Raw genomic sequence first — 23,942 nt, forward strand, 5'->3', positions numbered from 1 at the left:
TTTAAAGCTTGGCCAAACACTAATTGCTGCCCAAAAGTATTTTTTAAATTAATTCGCCAAACCTAAACTGCTTTTCACCAAAAGTACTTTTGAGAAAAAATACTTCTCAAAATAAATTGATTTTTACAGCTTGGCCAAACGGGCTAATAATCTTTTGTGATTATGCCCATTTGTTTATTTAAAAAATAACATTATTGAGTATAAACAAGTTAAAAAAAAAAAAAGAAGAAGAAGAAGGTGAACTAGAGGGAGAAAAAACAAGCCCCCAAAAGTTGGACATCTGCTACCAAACTCGGCAAGCCTTTAGGAGCCCCTGGGGTTTCTACTTCAGTTCACTCCGTCCATCATCTCTCAATTCTCAAATTTTGCCCGTCGCTTATTTTATCCTTCGGCGTCCTCTCTTGCCTTTCTTCAAACAGGTGGGGGACAAACCACAGCGTTCCTCTTTCATTCTTCTTCAGTATTGTCCAAACATCTTTCCCCTTTACATTAGCTGCTGTGGAAACCCTAGAACTTATCCTGATTGAATTTAGCCCTAGTCCTCTTCTTCAATTGGCTGATTCTGATGCGTGAATTCATACGATCTATTGCTTCGAGGTTAGAAGTTTCGATTGGCGGAATCTACAATGGAAAATCAATTACAACTAGCCTTGTTGTCCAGTCCGACGGCGTCATTCATGACCTTGTTCGACTCGCAGAAGGAACTTCTCCGTAACCAGATTGATCAGCTCGAAAACATCGTTTTACGTCAATGCAACCTCACTGGCGTCAATCCCCTCTCTCAAGAGATGGTTAGTCTTCTTATCTTTATTGTTTTTACAAAATTATTTTATTACTTATTTCTGTTTATGGTAATGTAGGAACTGGCATTGGTTAAGTTGACAGTTCATTAAGTTGTATCTCAATTAGTTAATTTAGATTCGCCTTTACTGTACAAAAATGGTAATGCTTTTGTGTTGGTCATAAGCAACATTCTTTTTGTGGTTGTACAATTGAAGGATTAAAAATAGTTTGAGACTAGCAATCTTTATCCAATCTTTTTCTTTTTTGAGTTGAGGACTAGCATGTCTTTTAGCTTCTGTTTATCCAGAAGGATAGAAAAACACTAGCTACCTGTTGTATTACATTTGCGTTCAGAAAATTTAAGATCTCAGGTGTATTTTGCGTTTTAGAAATTTGTTTCACAGAAAATGTTTTCCTCAGTAAAATAATATTCCTGTGTTTAGTTACCTTGAATTGCGTAATGTTTTTGCTAAGGAGAAAACTTATAATTTCTGTCACTAATGGGCGAATGTCATTCTCTATTATAATTAAATCTAACTGTTGCTATATTAATTGTTTCAATCAGTACTTAGACATTGTTGTCAACTTTTGACACTCAAAGTGCAAAATTTTCCTCTGACTGATTGCTCATTCATTTTTTCTTCCACTGTGCAGGCTGCTGGAGCTCTTTCAATAAAAATTGGTAAGCCCCCATGGCCGAAATTAAATGATGATGCTTTTGTGGTCAAGTTTTAAATTTGATAGACTTGGATCCTTTGAGAATGAAAAAACAGTAGGTCACAGTGACATGTTGATTGGTTACTCTATATTATCTTTTGCATATTGATTATACTACATAACTATGTTTGTTTACGTTTGAAGGTTCTATTTTATTTTATTTGCTTTAATAGTAGTTTACTTTCTTTTTGTTGCCACGTACATCATTGCGTCATCTACCAGAATTACTTGTCTTGATGTTTAATGGGAACTAGCTTAATGATCTAAGTGAACTCAGTTGCTACTGTCATAGTTTTCTCTTACAAGGTGATCTTTTGATCCAAATTGCATGTAATATGTCTTTTTGATTATTATCATAAATGATGATCTTGACTTCTTAAACTTTTGTACGAGCTACTCTGATTCCATTTGTATTCTGATAGTTTAACATCTCCTGTTGCAGGCAAAAGGCCACGAGATCTTCTAAATCCCAAGGCAATAAAGTATATGCAGTCTGTTTTCTCTATCAAAGACGCAATCAACAAGAAGGAAACCCGTGAAATTAGTGCTCTTTTTGGTGTCACAGTCACACAGGTGTGTTCTTTTTCAGTTTGAGTAATCCATTCCCCATTCCACCTGGCTGTAATCTTGTTTAAACTTCTCTATATTTCTGAATGTTTGACTATTTCATATTTGATTGGATTCCTTGGCTTAAATTGGGTTTGGATCGTAGATCAATAAGAACAGTGGTTTGACTTGTAAATTTTAGTATCTTACCTTTGTTTCATGCAATGGTGTGTTTTACTCCTATGCTCATGAGTCATGATTGTTCAAAAGATTATCTTTTTCCTTGGAATCACCCTTTAAAACTTCGAAACGAGCACATGTTGGTATATTAGTTGCACCATCTTTCTTGTTTCAGTTTTTCTATTTTGGATATTAGGCACACTATTGCTTTTGAGAAATGAGAACAGCTTGTTATGGAATTATGCATCTTATTATGTAAAGTATAGCTCCTTAGATATATGTTCCCCTTTTCTTCTTTGCCTTTTTGGCGATATGTGTATGGACGGATTCCTTAATCCACTCTGCATAGTCATTCAGTGGCTTTCCTTGGTGCAATTTTAGTTAAACGATGATATAAGATCTGTGCATTCTTTAATTTCATCTTCTGACAACTTACACAGCTTGTTTGAATACCATGTCTGCATTTGCAGGTGCGTGACTTCTTTACAGCTCAGCGTACAAGAGTTAGAAAGTTCCTGAGGTTGTCTAGAGAGAAGGCTAGCATATCAAATGCATTTATTGAAGGGCCTTGTCCGATCCCATTGAGTTCTGATCCTAGTTCACACACAGAGCCAGTTCCTCTAGACAGCGTGGCTCCAACCTGTACAGACGTGGGGCCATCTTGTTCTACACAGGATGAGGTCCTAACTGGCATAGAGGAGACAGATAAACATTTTCTTGATAATATCCTTACTTTAATGAGAAAAGAAGAAACCTTCTCTGGGCAGGTTAAGTTGATGGACTGGATCTTGGAAGTACAAAACCCTTCCGTGCTATTTTGGTACTTGAGAATTATGGTCGTTGAATTTTAGTTATATAAGTACTAGTTTACTCCTTTCCCAATATAATTGGTTTTCTTAATAACATATTTGTAGGTTTTTAGCTAAAGGCGGTGTAATGATTTTGGCTACATGGTTGAGTCAAGCAGCTGTCGAAGAACAAACCGGTGTTCTTCATATCATCCTTAAGGTCTATATTCATCCCTTAATTTTAGATAATTGGCCCATAATATCAACTTTTTCTGCAACAAATTGTTGTTCTAATGGTTGTAGGTACTATGCCATCTTCCGCTACACAACTACACAAAGCATTTCCTGTACATATGTCTGCTATACTGCAGAGTGTTAATAGACTGCGATTTTATCGGACTCCAGGTGTGTTGTCATGCGCCTTATTTTATCTCTGTGCATCTTTTTGCTACAAAATACATTAAAAAATTTAAACTGTTGATCTCCATGGCTTATACCTATCTGGTAGCTTGGCTGGAAACTTCACATTATTGAGATATTACAGAAGTATCTGAAACTAAGTTGGATATATGGGAATAAGTGTCAAATTAAGTCGGCACAGCATTTTATACCAACACTGAAGCATCTCTATTGAGCTATTTACTCTGTGAATCATACATTACATAGTGCTGCTCTTAAGAAATATTCCTATAAGGCATGTGATATTAGGACATTACTTGGAAATCACTGTACTGGTACTGTAATCATTTTCATTAGATTATCTCAGATGATTTGTTGTGTTTTTGCTGTCAAATGAAGACATTGTTCTGGAACTACTGCACTGTCTGTACACTCAATTATATATCTCATTGTCTCGGATGATTTTTGGAGTTTTGATGTGTAAAATATTTAAAGGTCCTGATTTGATACTTTAACTGATCATATTCCGAGAGACATTTGGAAAGACTCAGGGAAGAATGGTGTATATGTATATCTCTGGACTACATCAGTAGTTTAAAATTTGTTGGATAAGAACCAAGAAGACACTAGATATGATGTGCTTGCAGTTCCTTTTATTTGTTTCAGCCACTCATAATAATTTAGTCTAATATTTAGGTGGAATTTCTACTGTATTTTCATGAGACTTTTGTAATTTGTACTGCACCATATATATACTTTTTCGGGAAGAGGGGGTGGTTGAGTGTGATGAATCCTCCTTTAGCCCCATCAGTGTTTTGGATCTCATTCATCTGATTTGAAGATCAGATATCTCAAACAGGGCAAGAATTTTGCTTGCAAAATGGAGCAAAATGTTTGCAAAGAGCCAGGCTATGAAGAAACGTAATGGGATTAAATCTGCTAGTGATGTGCAGGATGAGTTGCTATTGCAGCAGAGGTAAGCTTTGGTTTTGTCTCAAAGAACTGTTTAACTTTTCTTAGTTATCAACACTTTTATTGTTGTTTTGCAGCATTAGTGAAGTTATGGGCGATGAAATATGGAACTCAAAAGCTGAGGACGTCGTAAGTTCATTGATAACTTAAATGAATTTGGTTAAGAAGATTCTGGGTCTTCTATTGGTAATTGTTTTCCTTCCTTTTGGTCTTCTAGGGAGAATCTCATGCAAACCTCTGTGGACCTTCAGAGAATTCGAGGTCTGTGTGTTCTTACTGCCTTGTTTTTTGTAATTGTTGATGAATTTCTGAACACACACCTCTCTTTCAGGAAGTTGGATTCTCCACATCCAGTTAAATTGCTTACAGCATCTTCAGATGACTCTAACAAGAGGCTTAATAAAGGAGCTTTAGCGTCTAGTATCCTTAGATGCCTCTGTGTTTAATTCAGTTTATCAATATTTATGAAAGTATAAGGTCCTCATTTGTCTTGATTGAATGATGGCTCCTCCTTCCATGGACAGTAAACTGTCAGCAGAAATTTGGATTTCTCATCTATTTTCATGCTCTAAATAACGAGTATTCAGAAGTTTCAATATGACATATTCATCAAATAGATTTGACCATATAAGAAAATAGCTATGTTTCTTTTCTCTCTTTTTCTGTTTTCTTATCACTTGCACATCGTTGAGTGCCTTAGCTACTTCAGAAACTCGAGAGCGAAGAAAAGTTCAGCTAATGGAACAACCAAGCCAAAGAACGACGGGAAGGAGCCTAGCAGTAGGAAGACCAGCAACTGCAACTCAAGGCCGCCCACTTTCAGCAGATGATATCCAAAAAGCAAAAATGCGTGCTCAATTTATGCAGAGTAAATATGGGAAAGCTAAAAATGATGAGAGTTCTCTGGTGAAACCTGAAGCTCCAAATGGAGTTACCTCTCCACAAGATGATATCTTGCAGGGAGCTCCAAAATTGCAAGGTTGTCCTAAAGATGATGAACATGAAAAGCTTGATAGTGTTGCCTTGAAAGGGTCCAATCAGCAGGAAAGTCATCGCAAGTTGAGTTTTGACGTAGAAGAACCTCCATGGAAAAGGTGCAGGAGAATGCAGATCCCTTGGTGCAAACCACCAGGTAAATTTGCTTTTGTTTTTACTGAAAGGCTGTTCTTGCTAACCTGTAGATTTCAGAAAAGGGGGAACATTAGTTTTGTTTTTGATCGTCCGAAAAGAGGAACATTAGATAATCACTTGATACTCTTTAGGCTCTAGGTTTGCTTCCAAATTCGATGAAATTAGATCATAACCAATTTCCTATCTTGTCTAATATTGCTCGTTTCTCAATTTCTTCTCCCTTTTTTTGAGAAATGGTAAGTTTTATAATGTCAGCAGCAACAAGAAAGTGCTGAAATATGTACAAGTGAACAAAAACCAAAAGAAAACCTCATTCTAATCTTATAGGGATTCTAATAGGCTAAATATCTATTCTGCATCATTTTCGAATTCCTCTTTACACCACAAAGAAAACAAAAGTCTACTCTTGGGCTTGATTTGCTGGATCGAGCATGCTTTGTCTTCAAAACATCTGGCATTCCTTTCCTTCCATAGGGTCCACCAAATACATGCCAATATGGTATTCCACCATAATTTTTGTCTTCTATTTCTTTTCCTTAGGGACCAGTTTTGTAGCAATTGAGTTGTAGGCATCACCCTTCTAAGCTCCACTATCCACGGCGGAGCCAAGATTTTTATTAAGGGTAACATATAATATATATACATAATTTTTTTAAACCTACCTACACGATGTATTTTTGTTGCGAAGGGGTGTTGACACCCCTTGCTATAAGGCGGCTCCGCCACTGCCCACCAAATTCAGGAAGATTTACCAAAGTTTCTCGTTGCATCACAGTGAACAAAAAGATGATTCACACTTTCTGTTTCGTTTCCGCAAAGATAGCACCTGCTACAAATACGCAAGATGCGATTGCGACATGTCTCCATAGTAGTAGTTAGCAACTCAGCCTTGGTCTCTAACTAGGAAAGTTAGCATCGGTATCTAACTTACAAAAAAGGAGAAAGAAAAAGAAAAAGAAAAAGTTGGCTTTGGTCTCTAATTGTATTTTTCACGGTAGTTGACCTAAAGATGCTCTGGTGTCTCTTGTGATCCATAGATCCGTTACTATAGTAACCATTAGCATGGAAATATGAGTGCTTCTTGGTAAAACTAAATTATAGAAGCATTTCTGAAGCAAACAATTGTTTTTCCATGGTTAAACTAGCAATTGGGCATCTTATGTGTGGTTTAGATTTTAATCTTACCTAGCAGTTTTTTCCATTTGGTTTTTGTGTTGTATTTCAAAAATCTCTTGGAAATTATGGGTTTTCTGTGGAGCAGTTGATTGATAAGCGTGCGTTGCATTGTTAAGGAAATCCTACTTGCGGTTAAGGGTAATTTCTTTTTGCCCGATCCGGAGGAATATGTTCCTAATTATGCTTAAAATTAAGCAGAGAAGAATAATCAAAGAAAGAAGCAGTGGAGTAAAAGTTAATGGAACTTTGTGGGAGACCCGTCTTGGGAGGGTATCAATCTATTTTTAACATGATATTTACTTATAACTGCATATAGTGTGATTTCATAAATTATCAGATTGAGAGGCAAGAACACTATATTTAAGGTAGGAGTATGCTGTATCACCTAGTCTTTTATACTTTGACCTTTCATTGGCATAAACTTTTTACAAAAGGCTCGATCACTAGGTACAGAGTACATTATGTTTTTTCCTGTTTTTGGTTGTTTTAAAGTTGTGGAAAATGCTCTAGACCAAAAAAATAAAAGCAAATCATTTTCCACATCAAAGGCTCACTTAAGCCTTGAAGCTCAGAAAAGCTCAAGGAGAGCACTTCGCCTCACTTGAGCTGTGTTTCAGTGCAGGCAAGGCACCAAGACGTGCCCCTTATTGCCCATAAGTTGTATCTTGAATGGAGCAATACTAGACTACAAATATAATTGCAAATAAGTGCATTAGTTGTTAAGGAAAACAATATGAATGAATTTATTACTTTTTTCTTGAATTGCATATATATTTTTATTTTTTTCTTGCATTGCGCCTTTTTTAACGAAAGCCCACACTTAAGTTATGCTTTGCGCTTAAAGCCTCAATTGACTTAGAGCGCTCTTTAGTGCTTTTCGCCTTTGACAACACTGATACCCTTTCCCAGTTAAAATTATTACTCGCGTCTAATTAGATCTACACATTATTATCAGCCCATATCATAACTAGCCATGGTTCTGCAAAATTCTTATTAGCACATGGTGTTTTATCTATCAGAATTTTAGTTTTGGTCAAATGCTGAACTTAGTTTGACATGAAACATTGATGAAGCCAAATGTGTGTTCCTATTTTTTCAAGTGTACGGTTTTGTATTTATTTTCTGACAAAAATGCGGTGTTTGGCATGATGGAAAATATTTTCGCGAAACTGTTTAATCAAGAAAAACGTTTTCTAGTGTTTAAGTACCTTTGGACAAAAGCTTATGCAAGATGGAGTCATTTTTCTTTACAAATATTCTAACTCTTACTCCTTATCGCTTCAATCAACAGTTCAACATTATTTTAATATCTAATTATCAAAAATATTATTAACGAACTATTCTCTCATCTTATCCTGCACATTGCATGATTACCATATGCCATTTTTATTTTGCATAAAACCTTGGAAATGATCGAGAAAATGATGACCAGTTGTAAAACATTTTCCGCAAAATATATTTTTCATGGATTGTCTGTAAAAGGTGCACCTTTGAAATGACTTTTTTTAAAGGCGTGAACAATAGTTGTCTGCTCTTCCAATAGCTGGCTAGATGTTGTCTACTGACTGTTCACTTTCATCAGCTACTCCCCCCCCCCCCCTTTTCCAATATCAATTAGCGAGTGAAGATTTTGGGATGATGAAAATTCTATATGTAATTCATTGAGAAGCTTGACGTTTTATTTTATCCTTTTAATACTTTCTATTGGTTGGTTTGATAGCAAAAGATATTAGAGGCTACACTCTATACAAAAAGAAAATTCGATAGCAGGATATGTGGGATTTGTTGAACTGCAGAGAATGACTAACCCCATCCGTTTCTCTCCCTGGGAGGCAGTTTTTTTGGGACTAAACAAGAGGGAAACAAGGGTTGCCGCAGATATAAGATCTTTCTTATGGCTAAACAGACATAAATTGATAAGACATAATATTTGGACTGTCAGTTCCTTATCCTCCGTAACCCCCCTCCCCCCCCACCCCACCCCAAAACACACACACACACACAGAAAAGGAAGAGAAATCTTGGACCGTCTTTGATGATACTCTGCTGCAAGATTAACTGATCACCCCTTACCCCAAAAAGCATAGCACATCTTAGCATAATAAAAGGTGTTAGATAAACTCATTAACGAAAGCACCATCCAGTGCTGCTTGTAGATGCACATTTCGGAAGGTCAAATGCAATCCATCTTTTGCATATATAAGTAGGAATGCCAGCATTCAGCAAGTTTTTTACGTACTTACTACCGCATGTGATTCCAAGAAGCCAAATCTAAATTTGAAGCTTAACAAACTTAAATAAGTTGGTTGATTGCAGCTATATAACTTGTTGTTTTTACTTGAGCTCCAAATTTGTGGACAGGGAAAGTAATTAAGTGTTTCAAATGTTAATTAGTGGTGCGGACATGGCTTTCATTTTAATGTTGGATTGTAATATGATTTATATTTTGTCCTTTTTTTTGCGGACACGAGGTAGGGGTGGAAAGTAGTGACTCTTTTATTTATTTGGCTCAAGGTCTTTACCACTTCACCATGTGCCGTTGGGCCCAATTATTCAACATTAATAAGGACATTGGCATTCAGTGTAATTCTGGCCCCTCGTCAACAGCTGCTAGTATCTTGTTTGGGAGATAATGTACCAACACAAAACTAGGATTTCTCAGAAATTAATGGCCGTCCTTATTCTTCAATTAGCCTTTTCCAACCTTTTTTGTTTGATGCAGAGGTGACGATGAGTGATGCATGGAAGGTTTGTGCTGGGGGTGAGAGCAAAGAAGTTGACATTCAGAATAAAAGAATCCGTCGAGAGAGGGAAACCATTTACAGGACAGTCCAAGAAATTCCGTTGAACCCCAAGGAACCTTGGGACCGTGAAATGGACCCTGATGACACATTAACCACAGAAATTCCGATTGAGCAATTACCAGACACTGAAGGTGCTGAAACAGTTGTTTTGCGGCCGGAGGACGAAGAAACTGAAGCTGCATCAGCCAGTACGTCAAATGGCATTGCAACTACAGCAGAACCAGATGTAGAGTTGCTTGCCGTACTGCTAAAAAATCCCGAGTTGGTTTATGCCTTGACATCTGGCCAAGCTGGAAACTTGTCCAGTGAGGAAACTGTGAAGCTGCTTGATATGATCAAAGCAAATGGGATGAATTCACTGAACAGTGTAACAGATTTAGGCAGAATTGCTGAGAAGAAAGTTGAAGTTTCTCTTCCATCCCCTACTCCTTCCAGTGATCCTGGAACGGTGCGTTATTTAGTCACATTTTGTACCACTTTTACGTTTTATGGAACTTGGGCGGGCCTTCTTTTCTTGCATTGCCTCCTCTTCTCTCTCTCTCTATTCTATTTTTACTTGCTGACATGCATAACGGCAAGAGTTTCTTCTTCATCTTCTTTTCTGCTTCACTTTATCCAACCCATTTGAGGTTTACTGGTCGGTTTTCAACTACACGATGTTATGCGAAATAAAATAAATTAATAAAACAATTATGAATTCAAATAAAGCCCTGCAGATCACGGTGATAAATCCGAAGTTGCTTTTTCTTTGATCGGACCAAAAAAAAAAGTATGTTCTGTTTATCATGATACTACAAAAATTAATGGAGGCCTTAATATCACCAATTAATTGTTGTCCTATACCCTCTTATTGCCATCTTGGTACTTCTCTGAAACAGCTCTAAATTTTTTTTTTCTTTTTTTCGTGCAGAGTGGATCAATGCAGAACTTTGCTAAAAATCCTTTCTCGCAGAGAAGTTTAATGGCGGTTCCAGAAGCAAATGGTGCAACCCGACTTGCAGGTTTGGTCCGTTCACAAGAAAAGCTTCAAGCTAGCAGCTCAATATATCCGCAGAGTACATCCACCACAATGTTAGCATCACAGCAATTGCCGATAGCCCCACAATTGGCCCAACAACTATCACTGCTTCAAGCAGCTGCAGGATCTTTTGAAAAGGATCATCGACCGTCTCCATTAAATCCTAATCTAAACCAGACTGTCCTAGCAAATCCTATGCATTCACAATTATCTGCCTCAGAACCAGCCGTAAATAGAAATAATTACTCTCCCTTTGGATTGACGGAATACAATCTACACAGTGCCACTGCAGCAACCACAAGAATCCAGGGTGAAACATCTGGTAATATTAGATCCTCGCCAATGCCTATAGCTAATGTACAACAAAGAACTGTAAGCCTACATATGCCTCAAATGGCAGTATCACATACACCACCAAGGCCACAACTACAAACCCAGCCACAACCTGGCTACACACCTGAACATATGTGGGGAACTATGTCGGGTTCTGCTCTAAATCGGGGTTATCAAGAAAATTCGATCCCGAACCATTATAATGCACATCTTGCCGGGCATGTAGAACCTGGACTACAACATGCTGCATGGAGAGGAAATTATGTGGAGGAGGCTGGATTTGAGTCTTGGAGTCCTGATAATAGTCCTGTTAGGCGTCAAGAACAAGTAGGAAGATGGAATCACTCAGAACATAGGATGAATATGAGAGAAAACTACAGATCGGATTTGTCTACATCGCGAAATCCCAGTTATCATTCCGGTTACCGTGGTCCTGACGATGGTGGAAATAGGAGGTGGGGTGATAGAAGAAGATAACCTCTCAAACGGCTGACCATTTAATTCTTTTGACAAGAGATGTTTGTTAGTGTTTAGGATAGAGTAGGATATTTTCAAGAGGGGATTTGCAACGTGAGATGGTTGTAAACCTGTAATGTCAGCATGTTACATCACTTTATTCTGTTTCCCAATCGATACCTTTAGATTACATGTCAACAGCAAAAAGAAGAAAAAAAATGAAATTTAGCTCACTTGCAGTCATCCTAGTACTTTTGGTAGAAGTGAAGATTATTTGCTAATTGAGTGTTTTTTTTCGTGCAAAGGATATTGTGGAATCGGTCGATAATAAGTGACTTTTTGATCTCTTTATTTTGGTCCAAAATAATTGTCCTTTTATATAATCAAGAAAAAATTAATTTTTTTTTTTTTAAAATTCGTCCTTATTTATATATTCAATTGTGTCAAGTTAATAATATGTAGATTTTAATTAAGGGTAATTTTCAAAATATTTTTTTTCTATAAGAGTATTTTTTTTTAAGGGTGTGCCAAATACAAAAATATTATTTATTATGAATGGGAGGGAGTATAAATTAGTCCTGGTCAGGGGTTAACACTATGCCTTGATTGAGTGGACTACTTTTGATCGCTTGTTGTACAAAACTTTCTATCTTTTGGACCAGCGGTTAGAAAAGATAGTAATTGTTTTACATCAAATGCTATATATCGGACTATATGAAATTCAAAATAATTATTTCACCCGTTTCAATTTATGTGACGTGTTAAAAAGAATGATCATTTTTTATAATTTTTATGTAATGATTTATAATCACACAAAATATATATGTCTTATTTTACCTCACAAGTTTAAAAGAATTTTTTTTTTAAAATTTTGTGTCCAGTCAAATATATTCGACTGAAATGAAATGGAGGGCAGTAGTTATTATACTACTATTAGTACGTAGTTGTCATTGGCAAAAGAAAACGAAGCAATATTTGTCGTTCATGATCGGGGTTAGACTTAATAGCTTGGAAATTTTAGGACAATTTAAGTTACACTTATTAAAATTTAGCTGCAGCTTCGTGATTTTTCTTTTACATTACAAAACATGTAATTTTACATACAAACTACAAAAACAAGAAAATCAAAAAAGATTGGTGATTATACAACTTGACGGGTACTACGCGAAGTATCTGATTCTTTCTTGCACATCCAAACGATTAATTTTTAATGGCGGAAAACGGTAATTAACTATTACAACTCCATGGATAATCACTTAATCAGTTGCTTTCTTTAATCACTCTTCATCGGCGTCTCAAATCCGAGCAATTCTCCCAAATTTCATAGAACTTCTAAACATGGTAGCTAGATTCATTTCAAGCAATCTAAATCGAATACGAAAAACGTATATAGCATCAACTATTAGATACAATAACAATTTCACTCCTCTATATCTATCTCCCAATTTGCAATTCGATAATGATGATTCAGCTACAAGTATTGGGAATCGCAGCTTTATGCTTCAGAAAAGATGGCATATGGGGCATTCACATTCACATCATGACCATGACGACCTCCGCTCCGGTAAAGACGGCGAGAGGATTTTCCGGCTTGGCCTCGCTGCTGATATTGGCCTCGCCGCCAGTAAAGCTTTCACAGGTTATATATGCGGTAGCACCGCCATTATCGCTGATGCCGCCCATTCTATCTCCGATGTGGTACCTATCTACTCATAGTCTATTTGTTAGCTAGCTTTGATCTATAAAATGAACTATTTTGTTCCACTTGTATCTCTTGACCTTTTCAAAATAGAAGCGAATCCAGGATTTTAAGTCAGGTGTCCAGAAAAAAAATCTGTTTCTTGGTTTATAGAAGAAGTAAAGTGATTGTGGAGGTGGTTTTAGCGTAAATATATAATTGAAAAAGATTTTTAACTTTATTTATATAGAAAGATCAAGTGTTAGTCATATCTATCTGTTAGCTAGTGTTAATTCTCTTGACCATTTGAGAATTGAGGCGAATTCACTATTTTAAGTCAATGGCTAGAAAAAAAATCTACGAAAGAACTAAATTTGTGATGGTGGGTATGGTCTCAGAATAATATGCAATTGAAAAGGTTAACTTTTATATATAGAGTGATCAAGTTGTATGCAGCGGTCTGTCCGTATAAATACATATTTTAAACAAAATATTAATTGTGTATTTAGAAGTCGAGTTGAATCTGGTGGGTTCGGATGGACCTGCCACCTAACACTTGCATCCTCTCCCGGAGGTCAGAGTGATGTTGAAACAACTTTGTAAACATTAACGTCTAATGTTCAATTTCTGTCTTTGCAGGTTCTGAGTGGAGTGGCATTGTTGTCGTTTAAAGCTGCAAGGGTTCCCAAGGACAAAGAACATCCTTATGGTCACTCTTGATTTGTATCTACACTTTACTCTTTTGATCTTACATCACTTGGTCTTGCATGATTTTACCTTTTAATTTTCTGTTTGCATTTACTTGTGTAATAGGTGGGCGTAATAAATGCCAACCTAATTATTAAGTTACGTAAGGGCAGGGTTTGTTCCCATGGGTGATTTGGTAAAATCTAATCAATATAGAATATCATAGAGCTAACAAGGTATGAATCTATTTTTACAACTTAGTGAAAGGCAGAATGCCCTAGAAACATGCACTCCCTCCATTCATATTTTGTTTGACACACGTTTGATTGGGCGTGGAGTTTAAATATGTACATCTGACTCATATATTATATTACTAGTAGTGGGAAAAAACATTAAAGTGATGGTTGAAAAGTTAGTTTGATAGAGAACATAAGTTTATATCAATAGTTAGTGAAATTGAATTCTTACTAGATTATTTATTGAAAGCTCAATGTTATCTGATCAAATCATGCTTCTGATTTTGCAACTGACTTTTTTAATTTATATGAGTAGGACATGGTAAATTTGAGACTCTTGGAGCTCTTGGAATTTCTGGTGTACTATTGGCTACTGCTGGAGGTATTGGATGGCATGCTTTAGATGTTTTGCTGGTATTGTACTACTGCTAGTATTTAATATCTCTAGGATTCTATGTTCTCTACTGTTTTAAAATTCTTGGGACATTTGTTGCAGGGATTATGGTCTACAGCGCCCGAAGTTGTTAACCAGTCATTGAGTCATCTGGACGTGCATGAGCAACATCATAGTGGACATCACCATGGAATAGATATGGATCACCCTATTCTTGCTTTGAATGTGACTATACTCTCTATAGCTGTTAAAGAAGGGTAAGAGTCATTTTCACCTTAATCAGAAAAAAATAAAAGAAATTGTCCCCTCTTCTATCCTTTTCTGAGATTGTTAATGACTCTAGCAATCTTTATTATTTCCCTTGTTGTATGATGTGGTAGGTTAATCCTGTAAAAAAGGTATGTATGTTTATATTAGTTTACTTTAAAAAAAAAGGAAGATAAGAAGACTTCTGCCGAAATACTGACTGAGCATCACTTTCATTCTATACTAGTGCAAAAGAGTGGTGAATAACCCAACAATTGTGAGGTTTTCTCTCAAGCTTTCCGTCTAGTGATTGCTGCAAGATACTGTTGGGGGAGATCATCTCTGCCACCCTTTAGCATTAGAAAACTTACATTGGACTTTCCGATAGAACCCTGAAGTATGAAAAAGAAAGGATAATTGACTGGGTTCCTATTTGTTTTGAGCACATATTTTCCATTGTGCTCCTATATTTAGAGAAGCTATACGCACACACGCATATATCTGCTGAGTTGTATTGTGTGCAGGCGGGATCCCGAGTTTGTGAAGCAGTTTTATTATTATGAAAAACAGTTGCTTTGTAGTGATTATAAAAGCAAACAGTGAAGTCGCTATACTTCTTGTCAGATGCTCCGATAGTACTGGCTACTGAAGAATATGCGTCTACAAATTTCTTTGATTTATCTTTTGTAGGAAAACTAGTTCTTTTTCTGCGAGTTTGTTCCTCTATATGTGCTCAATCTATATAATTTTTTCTTGTAGATTATACTGGATAACAAAGAGAGCGGGGGATAAGATTGGCAGTGGACTGATGAAAGCCAATGCTTGGCATCATCGTGCTGATGCAGTATCCTCTGTCGTTGCTCTCGTAGGAGTTGGTAATGACCTTTATACTCAAATTTTACCTACTTATGGCTGGAGATAAATCTGTTCTTTTAGAAAACAAGTTTCACCATTTGATTTGTCTAATTGTATCATTGAGAGTTAAATAAAGTGTGTGTATGGGATTGTCGTTAAGCATGAGATGCTAATATGTATTGTCGTGTTACTGTTAGTTTGGCCTAGCATAGTAATGAGTTTTTATAGTTGTACAATCGTTTAATTTTTTGTGTGGATACTGTGCATTATATGTTTGTAATATCTATCTTTAATAATTAGGGCATAAGTAATTTATTCCCTATCTTGCGCTTTGAAATGCAATGATATATAATCCTGACGATGTAAGAGTTTATAATAATTACTATCGTTATGGTTAATCAAGAACAGTTTATACTTTCATAGCTAGTATGCTTGATAGATTTAACTGCGTGCTGGTGGTGAAGTTTTCCCTTCGTTCTATACCAGTATGTTCATTTCTAAGAGGAATCTAGTTCATTTCTAGGAGGAATCTGGATCTAGAACTGGGGCTATTGATTCATCCCATTAACCTTGTCGGTATTTTTTCCCCTTCGTTAGTTCTTAATCGAAAAGCTTTGTTTCCTGGGGAGTGGTGCCTATACTATTTTAAACTCTAATATTGAACTTGTACACCAATGTCAGGATACATTACTGAAAGACTAAATGATTCAGTGAATTAAAGGAAAAATAATGTAAAGAAATATAGACCCAGCTGCTAAGTCTGTCTAATCAAACATGGCTGTTTCCTATCTTCCATGATTTATGGTTACTGTATAAGCAAATGCTTAGGCTCTTTGCATTTCGTCTATTCTGGTGGATTTAGGTTTTATATATGCTGAGATTTGATCTTTTTGGTAATTTGAAAGACTTCATTATTGTAAATAGACAAGATTATGGTGGTCACCAAGGGGATGGTTTAGTGGCTGAGGCATGAGATAAATAACCTGGAGATCCCATTTGCTCCAGCTTTGGCGGGCAGGATTACCTTGTCAAGCTGTTTTTGTGGCTGGACATGCTGCCGGTTGATTAGTTGAGGTGTGCTCAAACTGGCCAGAGTACTACCAATATTAAAAGAATAAAAGAGATTATTGTTGGTAGGGTTTCCTTTGGTGTTTACAAGGATCTAGTAGGGTTTCCTCTGGTGTTTCCTCTAGTATTTTCCAAGGATCCTCAGATCATGATTCCAATTTCCAACTGAGATAAGCTCTCACTTCCTTGGAGTTTGGAATTGACTGCCATTTCATGACAACATTTTGGACCGCCTGTGGTTTGTGATACACAACAAGTTTTAGAACATAAATGTAATCTTTCTCCCCACACTCTCTTGAAGAAAGGGTAATAAACAGAAGTTGGTCGAAAGATGCAGTAGTCATGTTGCGTAGTGTTAGTATATTGTATCAGTTTGAACAACGCATATTCATTTAGTCTATCTAAAGTTGAGAGTTCCGTTTGGTATGTTAGCAACAAGACAAAGGAATAGCTGCACACTCTCATGTAGTCATGTTGAACCAGAGAATCCTCCACCATTACACAGTTACTTTTGGGGCATCAGTGCTTGATAATAGTGCTTTATGCTGAACCTTCCAGTAGGGAGGCTAGCCACTCAAAGTGTCCTCACAAACAGGGTAAGGGCTGAATTTAAGGCCTTTTTAAATCTGTCTCAAAAAATAGTCTATATCTTCTTTTGCATTTTCAGTTTGTTCCGTCAGTGAAATCTTGAACCTGGAATTTAGTAGTTAAGCCGAATGACTCAGGGGGTCACTAGTGAAGGAGGACCTAGTGGGTGCAGTGGTACGTAGGCCTACATATTGTACCAGTAGAAAAGATGGTTGCAGGATTTTCGTCCATTTCCAAGGGTAGTCATTTCACGTTAGGGTACTAATTTCCCTAAGCTTCTAGCCTTTAATATCACATTGATGATCTTATCCAGAAAGTGCAATTTTGCAGAAGAAGCCCGGATTTATCTCAGAATAACAGCTTTATCTGCAGTACTGAGTTGGTAGGGCCAAGTCCTCTCTCTTTGTGGGTAGAACATACCTCCTCCCATCTTTCTTTGGTTCCAGTGGTTTTAGGCTCATATCCAGTTGAAGGGAAAGTGTGAAATGTTTGCTTAATAGCTCTCAGACATTCTTAGGTAAGAGAAGCAGGCAGTACACATATCTGAGTATCAACAATAACGTCTTTTTGATAAGGTTTCAACAATAATGTCTTTGATATGCTATAGTGTAGCTGCATATGAAGTCTATTATTTTCCAAGCTCTTAACTCTTATTATGATCTTCTTAGTAAGCACATTACAATTACGGGAATCTAGAGCCGCCCAGATATTTCACAGGGAGATAGTCAAGCTACAAACTGACAATGTTACATAATCTGTGGCATTCTTCCTCATTTTCAGAGATATAAGTTGAGAACTCTATAGGTTACATACTAATCCAGAGAGAGTTCTCTTTTATAAGATAAAGGATCTCTCAGATGCTTAAGCTAAAATGAAACTGCAGCAGGACATGAGGATAATAAAAGGTTTAGTTTAAAGTCTGTGTGAAAAGGGAAGAAAAGACTTCCATTACCAAAGAGCTCTAGGGTAAAGTCTATGATATTTTAATGGGCACTTGAGTAATGTATTTTTTAAAAATCCAATCCAAGTCAACTATTCGAAGAATGCTTTATCTAAAAGCTTGTAGAAGTGAAACAAGCCTTTGAATTGAAATTAAGTCTTAGTCAACTGAATGAGTGATTAGAAGATGTCTCGCTTTTTAAATTGAACTCTTCATGAAATTAGGTGGTTCGATCCTTGGGGTGAGGATCCTTGATCCACTTGCTGGGCTTGTTGTTGCAGGCATGATCATGAAAGCTGGACTTGAAACCGGATATCAGAGGTATGTCTTCCAATTACTGAGCTATTTAAATTTTGCATTCCTGATCATCTTCTTCTCTTTTTAAACCTGTGCAGATCTGAGATATGTTTGAAGATGGAAAGGGTATAAACTTAACCCTTCATATCTTCATTGTTGGTTGGGCACTTGAACGACAAGAAATAAAGCATGCATTCTTCACCCCTTTTGTTGGAGTAGTTTCTAAGGCAAAGGGTGGTTGTCAGGGGCGGACCTAGGTTGGTTCAAGCAGGTTCAGTTGAATCCGCTTCGTAAAAAAATTATATAATTTTTATATGTAACTTATTTTTCCAAGCACCAAAATAAAGTGAAATAATAAATGTTGAACCCACTTCAAAAACAGTGAGCCATGGTGCAATGGTTCAAGCGGGGTCATCAAAGTAGAAGGTCAAGGGATCGAGTCTTAGCTCTTACCCATTCATGTTATTTTCACAGTTTTTCCAAAAATGGGTAAATTTAAAAGACCCATGGCCCAACTTTACAATTTTAGTCTTTGGAAGATTTATTTAAGAATGGAACTGTTGAGATGAATCTTCAAAAGACCAAACACTTGTTTTTTACTTATCATTATTTGTTTTAGTTTTGCATATTTTCATAGTTCCAGAATTATTATATTAAAGAAGTTATTAATCTAGTTTATTTTAGAGTTTGTTAATTAGTAAATTTTAACGAATAAGTAGAATTTAGTATTTTGGTATCAAATAAAATTTTGTAAAATTTAATAAATTGTTAAATATAAGAAAGTAGATAAATTATCGTTAAAACTTATCTTTATATGTTTTTAAAAGGCGACCTCAGGATTTGAAAAAAAAAAAAATAGCGAGCAAAACATTTTTTGAAGGTTCTGTTATGAACCGAAACAAAGAGTAAAAGGTAAATTCTATTTGTCAAGTCTAGTATTGCTTCTACTATCAGATGCAACCGAACATTTAGTCTTTTATCTGAACCTGCTTGTATAAAATCCTGGGTCCGCCAATGGTGGTTGTTGTGGGTCGGTGTGTGATTTTTCAAGTCTCTGACTCTGCCCTCATTGGTAACTGAAATGCACGCTTTGTTGTCATAGAAAAGTAGGATTGATCTCTCCTTTGAGCTTCAGTGGGCACTAAATTGTGGAAGTGGTCGTCCTTGAGCCAAGGGTAAACTTGCATGCTTTGGACAAGTTGAAGGCTATAGTTGACCATATTAGGTTTATTTGAGGATTGGAAGTGTAATTTATGTTGATTGTTGGAAGCTGGTCTAACTTAGTTAAGACTTTTCCATAGGATGTAACGTTGATATTAGATATGCTAATGGTTATCTTTTTACATCAGGTGGTATTAATGTAATATTGATATAGATGTGCTAGTGGCTATCTTCTAACATCATGTAGTCTTAATTTATTTTTGAAATATACACTCTAGAAAGACTTCAACTCGCCATTTGCAAGTTATGGATATTCTTACCGATAAAAAAAAGTTAATGGATATTCTCCATACGTGGTCGATTGGTTTCCAAATAGTAAATAGTGTTTAAGCTTTCTTTGGAGGTTACCAGTGCTTTAACTTGACCATTGTATCGATCCATTTTTTTATAGTGTCTTGGAATTGGTTGATGCTGCTATTCCTTCACATACCCTGAAGCCTTTCAAGCGCACGATTCTACAAGTTGACGGAGTTAAGGCAAGTCATTCTCTTGCTAGGAAGTCGATTTTATTTTTGTTCCTCGACTTTCATTTATATACTACTTTATCAACTTAGTTTTGTGTCTTTTTGATGTTGATCCTGTTGACAGCAATTCCCTTCTCCCACCTACTTGATGTTGATACTGTTGTCAGAAATTCCCTTCTCCCACCTACTTGTCAGCACTTAATTATGTATGCTGATGAGATATTTGAGAAACATGGGTTGACGGTTCAGAGTACTCCACTTTGATGGCTTCACCTTGGGACACTGTTCCAGATTGTTGTTCAATTGCTTGTAGATTAAATAAACAGCTTATTTGACCTCTGCAGGGATGCAGTCACCTGAGGGGAAGGAGGGCTGGTTCATATCTCTATCTTGATGTTATTGTTGAGGTAGTTCGCAAGTCATGTCAAATAGTTAATAGGGATATTCCCCTATCATAATTTATTTACGTTGTTTATGTCCTGTATGATTATCAGATGTGTTATACAGCTTCTTAGGCAGATTTAAAATGGCATTTAGTATATGCAGGTTGACCCCTTTTCTAGTGTGAGTGCCGCACATGAAATCGGGGAAAACGTCCGCCGTGAAATCCAGCAGTTACATCCCGAAATTGCTGAAGTTTTCGTACACATAGGTACTAATGACTTTTCTCGCATCTGCAGATGTTAATGGAGGCTTCAGAATTGTTTATAGTAGTGGTTGCGAAATGCTAAACAAATACAACCTAAAAAAAGAAAAAAGAAAACGTTGTCAAAACCCGGAAAGCTGAACATGGTTGGTTAGAGTGTTTCAGCAAGTTATTTTTTCACTTTTTCTGGGTGTTCAGTGGGGGTAGTCAAGGGACCTCAAGCCACGGGCTAGGTATATATCAAGTTGTCGGCAACTTCTTCCAATCCGTCATCACATTGCTTTACGCATCACTGTATCATTTATCGTCACATGCAGTCTTGTCATCATGAAAAGATATTGTTAACACTTGCAGGGCTAACTTTCTATTTGATTGTTGTTGCTGGCTAATATTGTTGATTCCAACTTGTAGAGCCATCCCTTATACACATTCCACCAACTGTTGTGTTTCAGCAGAAGGCTAACACAATGTGTGGCCCCCAAGACCATTCTGCAATGGAGCTTGCAGACATTGAAAATATAGTTTACAACATATTTTCTACAAACTTTTCTCAGGTATCTCTACCTTTCTAGATTTTCTTCAGTTCTTTACCCTAAAGAGAGGTTGTTGGCATTTTGCCTTCGCCCTTCATGCACTTTAGGTGTCCTAATTCACATTCTTTTGTTACAACATTTAGTAAGATGAAACAATCACCAAGATACACCTAACCTCTACCAACTTAATTTCCTTGCCCTTCCAGACCGTCCTTTACCAATGATCCCCACACTGCACATCTTGACATGGGATACTGTTCATTGATTTTACAGAAGATGATAATTGAGCGTGTAACTCCACATCTATTGCAAGGACAGATTTTACTTCAAGTTGAAGTTTCTATGCCTCCTGATCTCTTGATTAGGTACACTATTCAAGGTGCTTCACCTGGGGCATCAGATCTTTGTGTGCTTTCTTATAAGTCTCATTTATTTTACTTGGGACTGCTTGTTAACTTTCCAGGGATGCGGGAAAAGTTGCAAAAGAAGCAGAGAAATTAATCATAGAGGCAGCACCAGATATTGTTCATGTGAGCATTCAGCTACGCCTAGGGCAACCTATGCCAGAGCCTTACAAGGAATTGGTGGACAGTAGAAGTGGGAGGAAAGATCCTAATCAAATATAGTTACCTCCTGTCCGCTTGGAACACAAAATTTTGCTGCATAGGCTTTGATGAGAATCTCAATATTGGATCTTAGCTCTAATGATAATACTACACTACTCAAATCTGATCACAAATGAAACTTTTTGACATTGTTTTCCTAAATTTAGTTATTAGATGTCTTTTAGTGGTGCAACAACATTTTTGTACAAGTTATGAGGCTAAATTTTCAGTCTTCAAATGATATTATCTTGTTGTAGTGTCTCACATTCCTGGAATTTGAACAAGTCTGAATTCTACTGAATTTGAAAGTGTAGAAAAAATTAGGGTTGAAAAAATAAAGAAAAAAGAGTTGAACCATTGATCAGATAATTGTAGTCTGGATGATTTTTGGGATCGACATATTAACATTCCTGAATCGGATATCATCACTTCAATGGTTCAAAACGATCAAACATAATTTTTTTACACCGTTTTCTGAATTTTATTCTTTATCTTTTTCTGGTACAACAGAAGGGTAATGCTACCTTTTAGCTTTCATAAATTTGTTCTAATCTTTTCAAATGTTTCATTAGACTTTAAATTTTAGATACAATATGCATAGTGCTAGCTTTTAGTTTTCAAAAAATACTTGTTCTGGTTTCTCACATTGAAATTTGAATAATTGAAACAAGTTTAAAATCCACTGAACATAAACCAAACAACTAAAAAGGTAGAATCAGAAGGAAAGAGTTTAAAAACAAAGAGAAAGGAGGTGAACCATTGATCAGATAATTGTAGTCTGGATGATTTTTGGGATCGACACATAAAACATTCCTGAATCGGATATCATCACTTCAATGGTTCAGAACAAAAGAAGTTTAAAAATCTATAAATAAAAGCAAAACGAAAGTTCAAAAGTTGGGAAGAAAATATGAGTAGGCTCAGAAGGATCCATTGGTTATGTTACTAATCACAGACGGAGAAAATCTCCTATCAGCAAATAGGTAGATTTGAGCATCATAGCCTACTCATCGATCTCCTTTTATTTCACAAACAAAAAAATCAAAGTCATATTAGTAAACGCGACTTGAAGGAAAAAAAAAACTCAAAATATCACTATCGTGCCTATGCAGAAACATTATAGAAGATGAAGGTATTCACAGGAGTGGAGAAGATAATGAAGTGGTGAATTAACGGAGTTTTAGAACGCTATATATAGGTGCTTGCCACAATAATTAGGGTTTTATGCCTTGTTCCTATACGATTTTGTCTGACTGGGCTTTCGTAGATACGGCCCATCTTGGTTGGACAGCGGGCTACGCGTAAAAATTGCACGGGACGCCCTATTTGGTCGCTCTCATTTAACTTGTATTCACTTTTAAATTTTTTTTAACTAATACCCAAAGTTTAAACAACTTCAGACATTTTTCTCCTTCTTCTTCTTCTTCTTCTTCTTCTTCTTCGGGTTACAATAATTTTATATGATTTTTGTGAATATATTTTAAGGTAGTTTATGATGTTTTACAGTGGTGAGTTGTTGTTACACTTTATTTTTTTTTTATTGCATAGAGTTTCTTCTTCATTTTTTTTCTTAATTGCAAAATGGGTTCGTTAGATTTATTGCTGTTTTGACAAATTGATGATTGGGATTTGTTCTTGATGATATTTGAAGGTTATGTTTCAAATCTGAGCTACTTGGCCTTAAGTGCATCTTGATGATATTTTTTCTTAAGTGTTAAATCGTATATTGGATTGTTAAAATTCGAAGAACAAATTTTTGTTTCTGGACAATTTACACTTCAAGCCTATTTGGCCTTAAGTGCATGAAAACGTTGGTTGCACTTCAGACCTATTTGGTCTTAAGTGCATCTGAAGTGCAATTTTTTCACTTCAAACCTCTCTGACCTTAAGTGCATGAAAATATTTATTGCACTTCAGACCTATTTGGTGCATCTTAAGTGTAATTTTTGTACTTTACTTAATTGGCCTTAAGTACATTAAGTGCATGAAACCATTTGCCTTATGGGCAATTGTTCCATTTCAGACTTATTGACCTTAAGTGCATGAAATTATTAGTTGTACTTTAGACCTATTTGGCCTTAAGTACATTTGAAGTGCAATTGTTTCACTTCAGACCTCACTGACCTTAAGTGCATGAAAATATTTATTGCACTTCAGACCTCTCTGACCTTAAGTGCATGA

The 23,942-nt window shown here is 36.3% G+C and overlaps 2 protein-coding genes and 3 non-coding genes across 14 annotated transcripts; 2 read left to right on the forward strand and 3 right to left on the reverse strand.

The window, feature by feature from the left end:
* Positions 1–230: 230 nt before the first annotated feature.
* LOC107796723 (homeobox protein LUMINIDEPENDENS) lies at positions 231–11,545 on the forward strand. Its single transcript, XM_075237833.1, is given in 14 exon segments — positions 231–791; positions 1,438–1,465; positions 1,943–2,073; positions 2,697–3,046; positions 3,141–3,234; positions 3,318–3,335; positions 3,338–3,419; positions 4,260–4,389; positions 4,463–4,514; positions 4,603–4,646; positions 4,717–4,805; positions 5,095–5,517; positions 9,415–9,944; positions 10,407–11,545. Coding segments are annotated over 14 exon segments (3,054 nt in total). The 5' UTR covers positions 231–626; the 3' UTR covers positions 11,325–11,545.
* An 839-nt stretch (positions 11,546–12,384) lies between these two features.
* Positions 12,385–22,025, forward strand: LOC107796722 (metal tolerance protein 2-like). 10 transcript variants are annotated; one of them, XM_075237839.1, is made up of 12 exons: positions 12,386–13,001; positions 13,621–13,690; positions 14,221–14,318; positions 14,401–14,555; positions 15,304–15,419; positions 18,220–18,316; positions 19,905–19,989; positions 20,322–20,384; positions 20,515–20,629; positions 21,035–21,177; positions 21,430–21,535; positions 21,620–22,025. In XM_075237839.1, the coding sequence occupies exons 1-12, from the start codon at positions 12,642–12,644 to the stop codon at positions 21,655–21,657; spliced, it is 1,446 nt and encodes a 481-aa protein (XP_075093940.1). In that variant the 5' UTR covers positions 12,386–12,641; the 3' UTR covers positions 21,658–22,025. The 10 variants fall into 10 exon arrangements, with proteins under 10 accessions (XP_075093944.1, XP_075093940.1, XP_075093937.1 ...); XM_075237836.1 differs by having other exon boundaries at positions 12,392–13,001; positions 18,277–18,316; positions 21,430–21,521; XM_075237834.1 differs by having other exon boundaries at positions 12,394–13,001; positions 21,430–21,521.
* A 91-nt stretch (positions 22,026–22,116) lies between these two features.
* Positions 22,117–22,197, reverse strand: LOC142174016 (small nucleolar RNA Z155). Its single transcript, XR_012703379.1, has one exon. It is a non-coding gene; the product is annotated as a small nucleolar RNA Z155 (small nucleolar RNA).
* Positions 22,198–22,518: 321 nt separating this feature from the next.
* Positions 22,519–22,600, reverse strand: LOC142174015 (small nucleolar RNA Z155). The gene has a single exon (XR_012703378.1). It is a non-coding gene; the product is annotated as a small nucleolar RNA Z155 (small nucleolar RNA).
* Positions 22,601–22,674: 74 nt separating this feature from the next.
* LOC142174012 (small nucleolar RNA R41) lies at positions 22,675–22,770 on the reverse strand. Its single transcript, XR_012703375.1, has one exon. It is a non-coding gene; the product is annotated as a small nucleolar RNA R41 (small nucleolar RNA).
* Between the last annotated feature and the right edge of the window lie 1,172 nt (positions 22,771–23,942).

Source organism: Nicotiana tabacum, chromosome 19 (genome assembly GCF_000715075.1).
Source record: "Nicotiana tabacum cultivar K326 chromosome 19, ASM71507v2, whole genome shotgun sequence".
Classification (NCBI taxonomy): Eukaryota; Viridiplantae; Streptophyta; class Magnoliopsida; order Solanales; family Solanaceae; genus Nicotiana; species Nicotiana tabacum.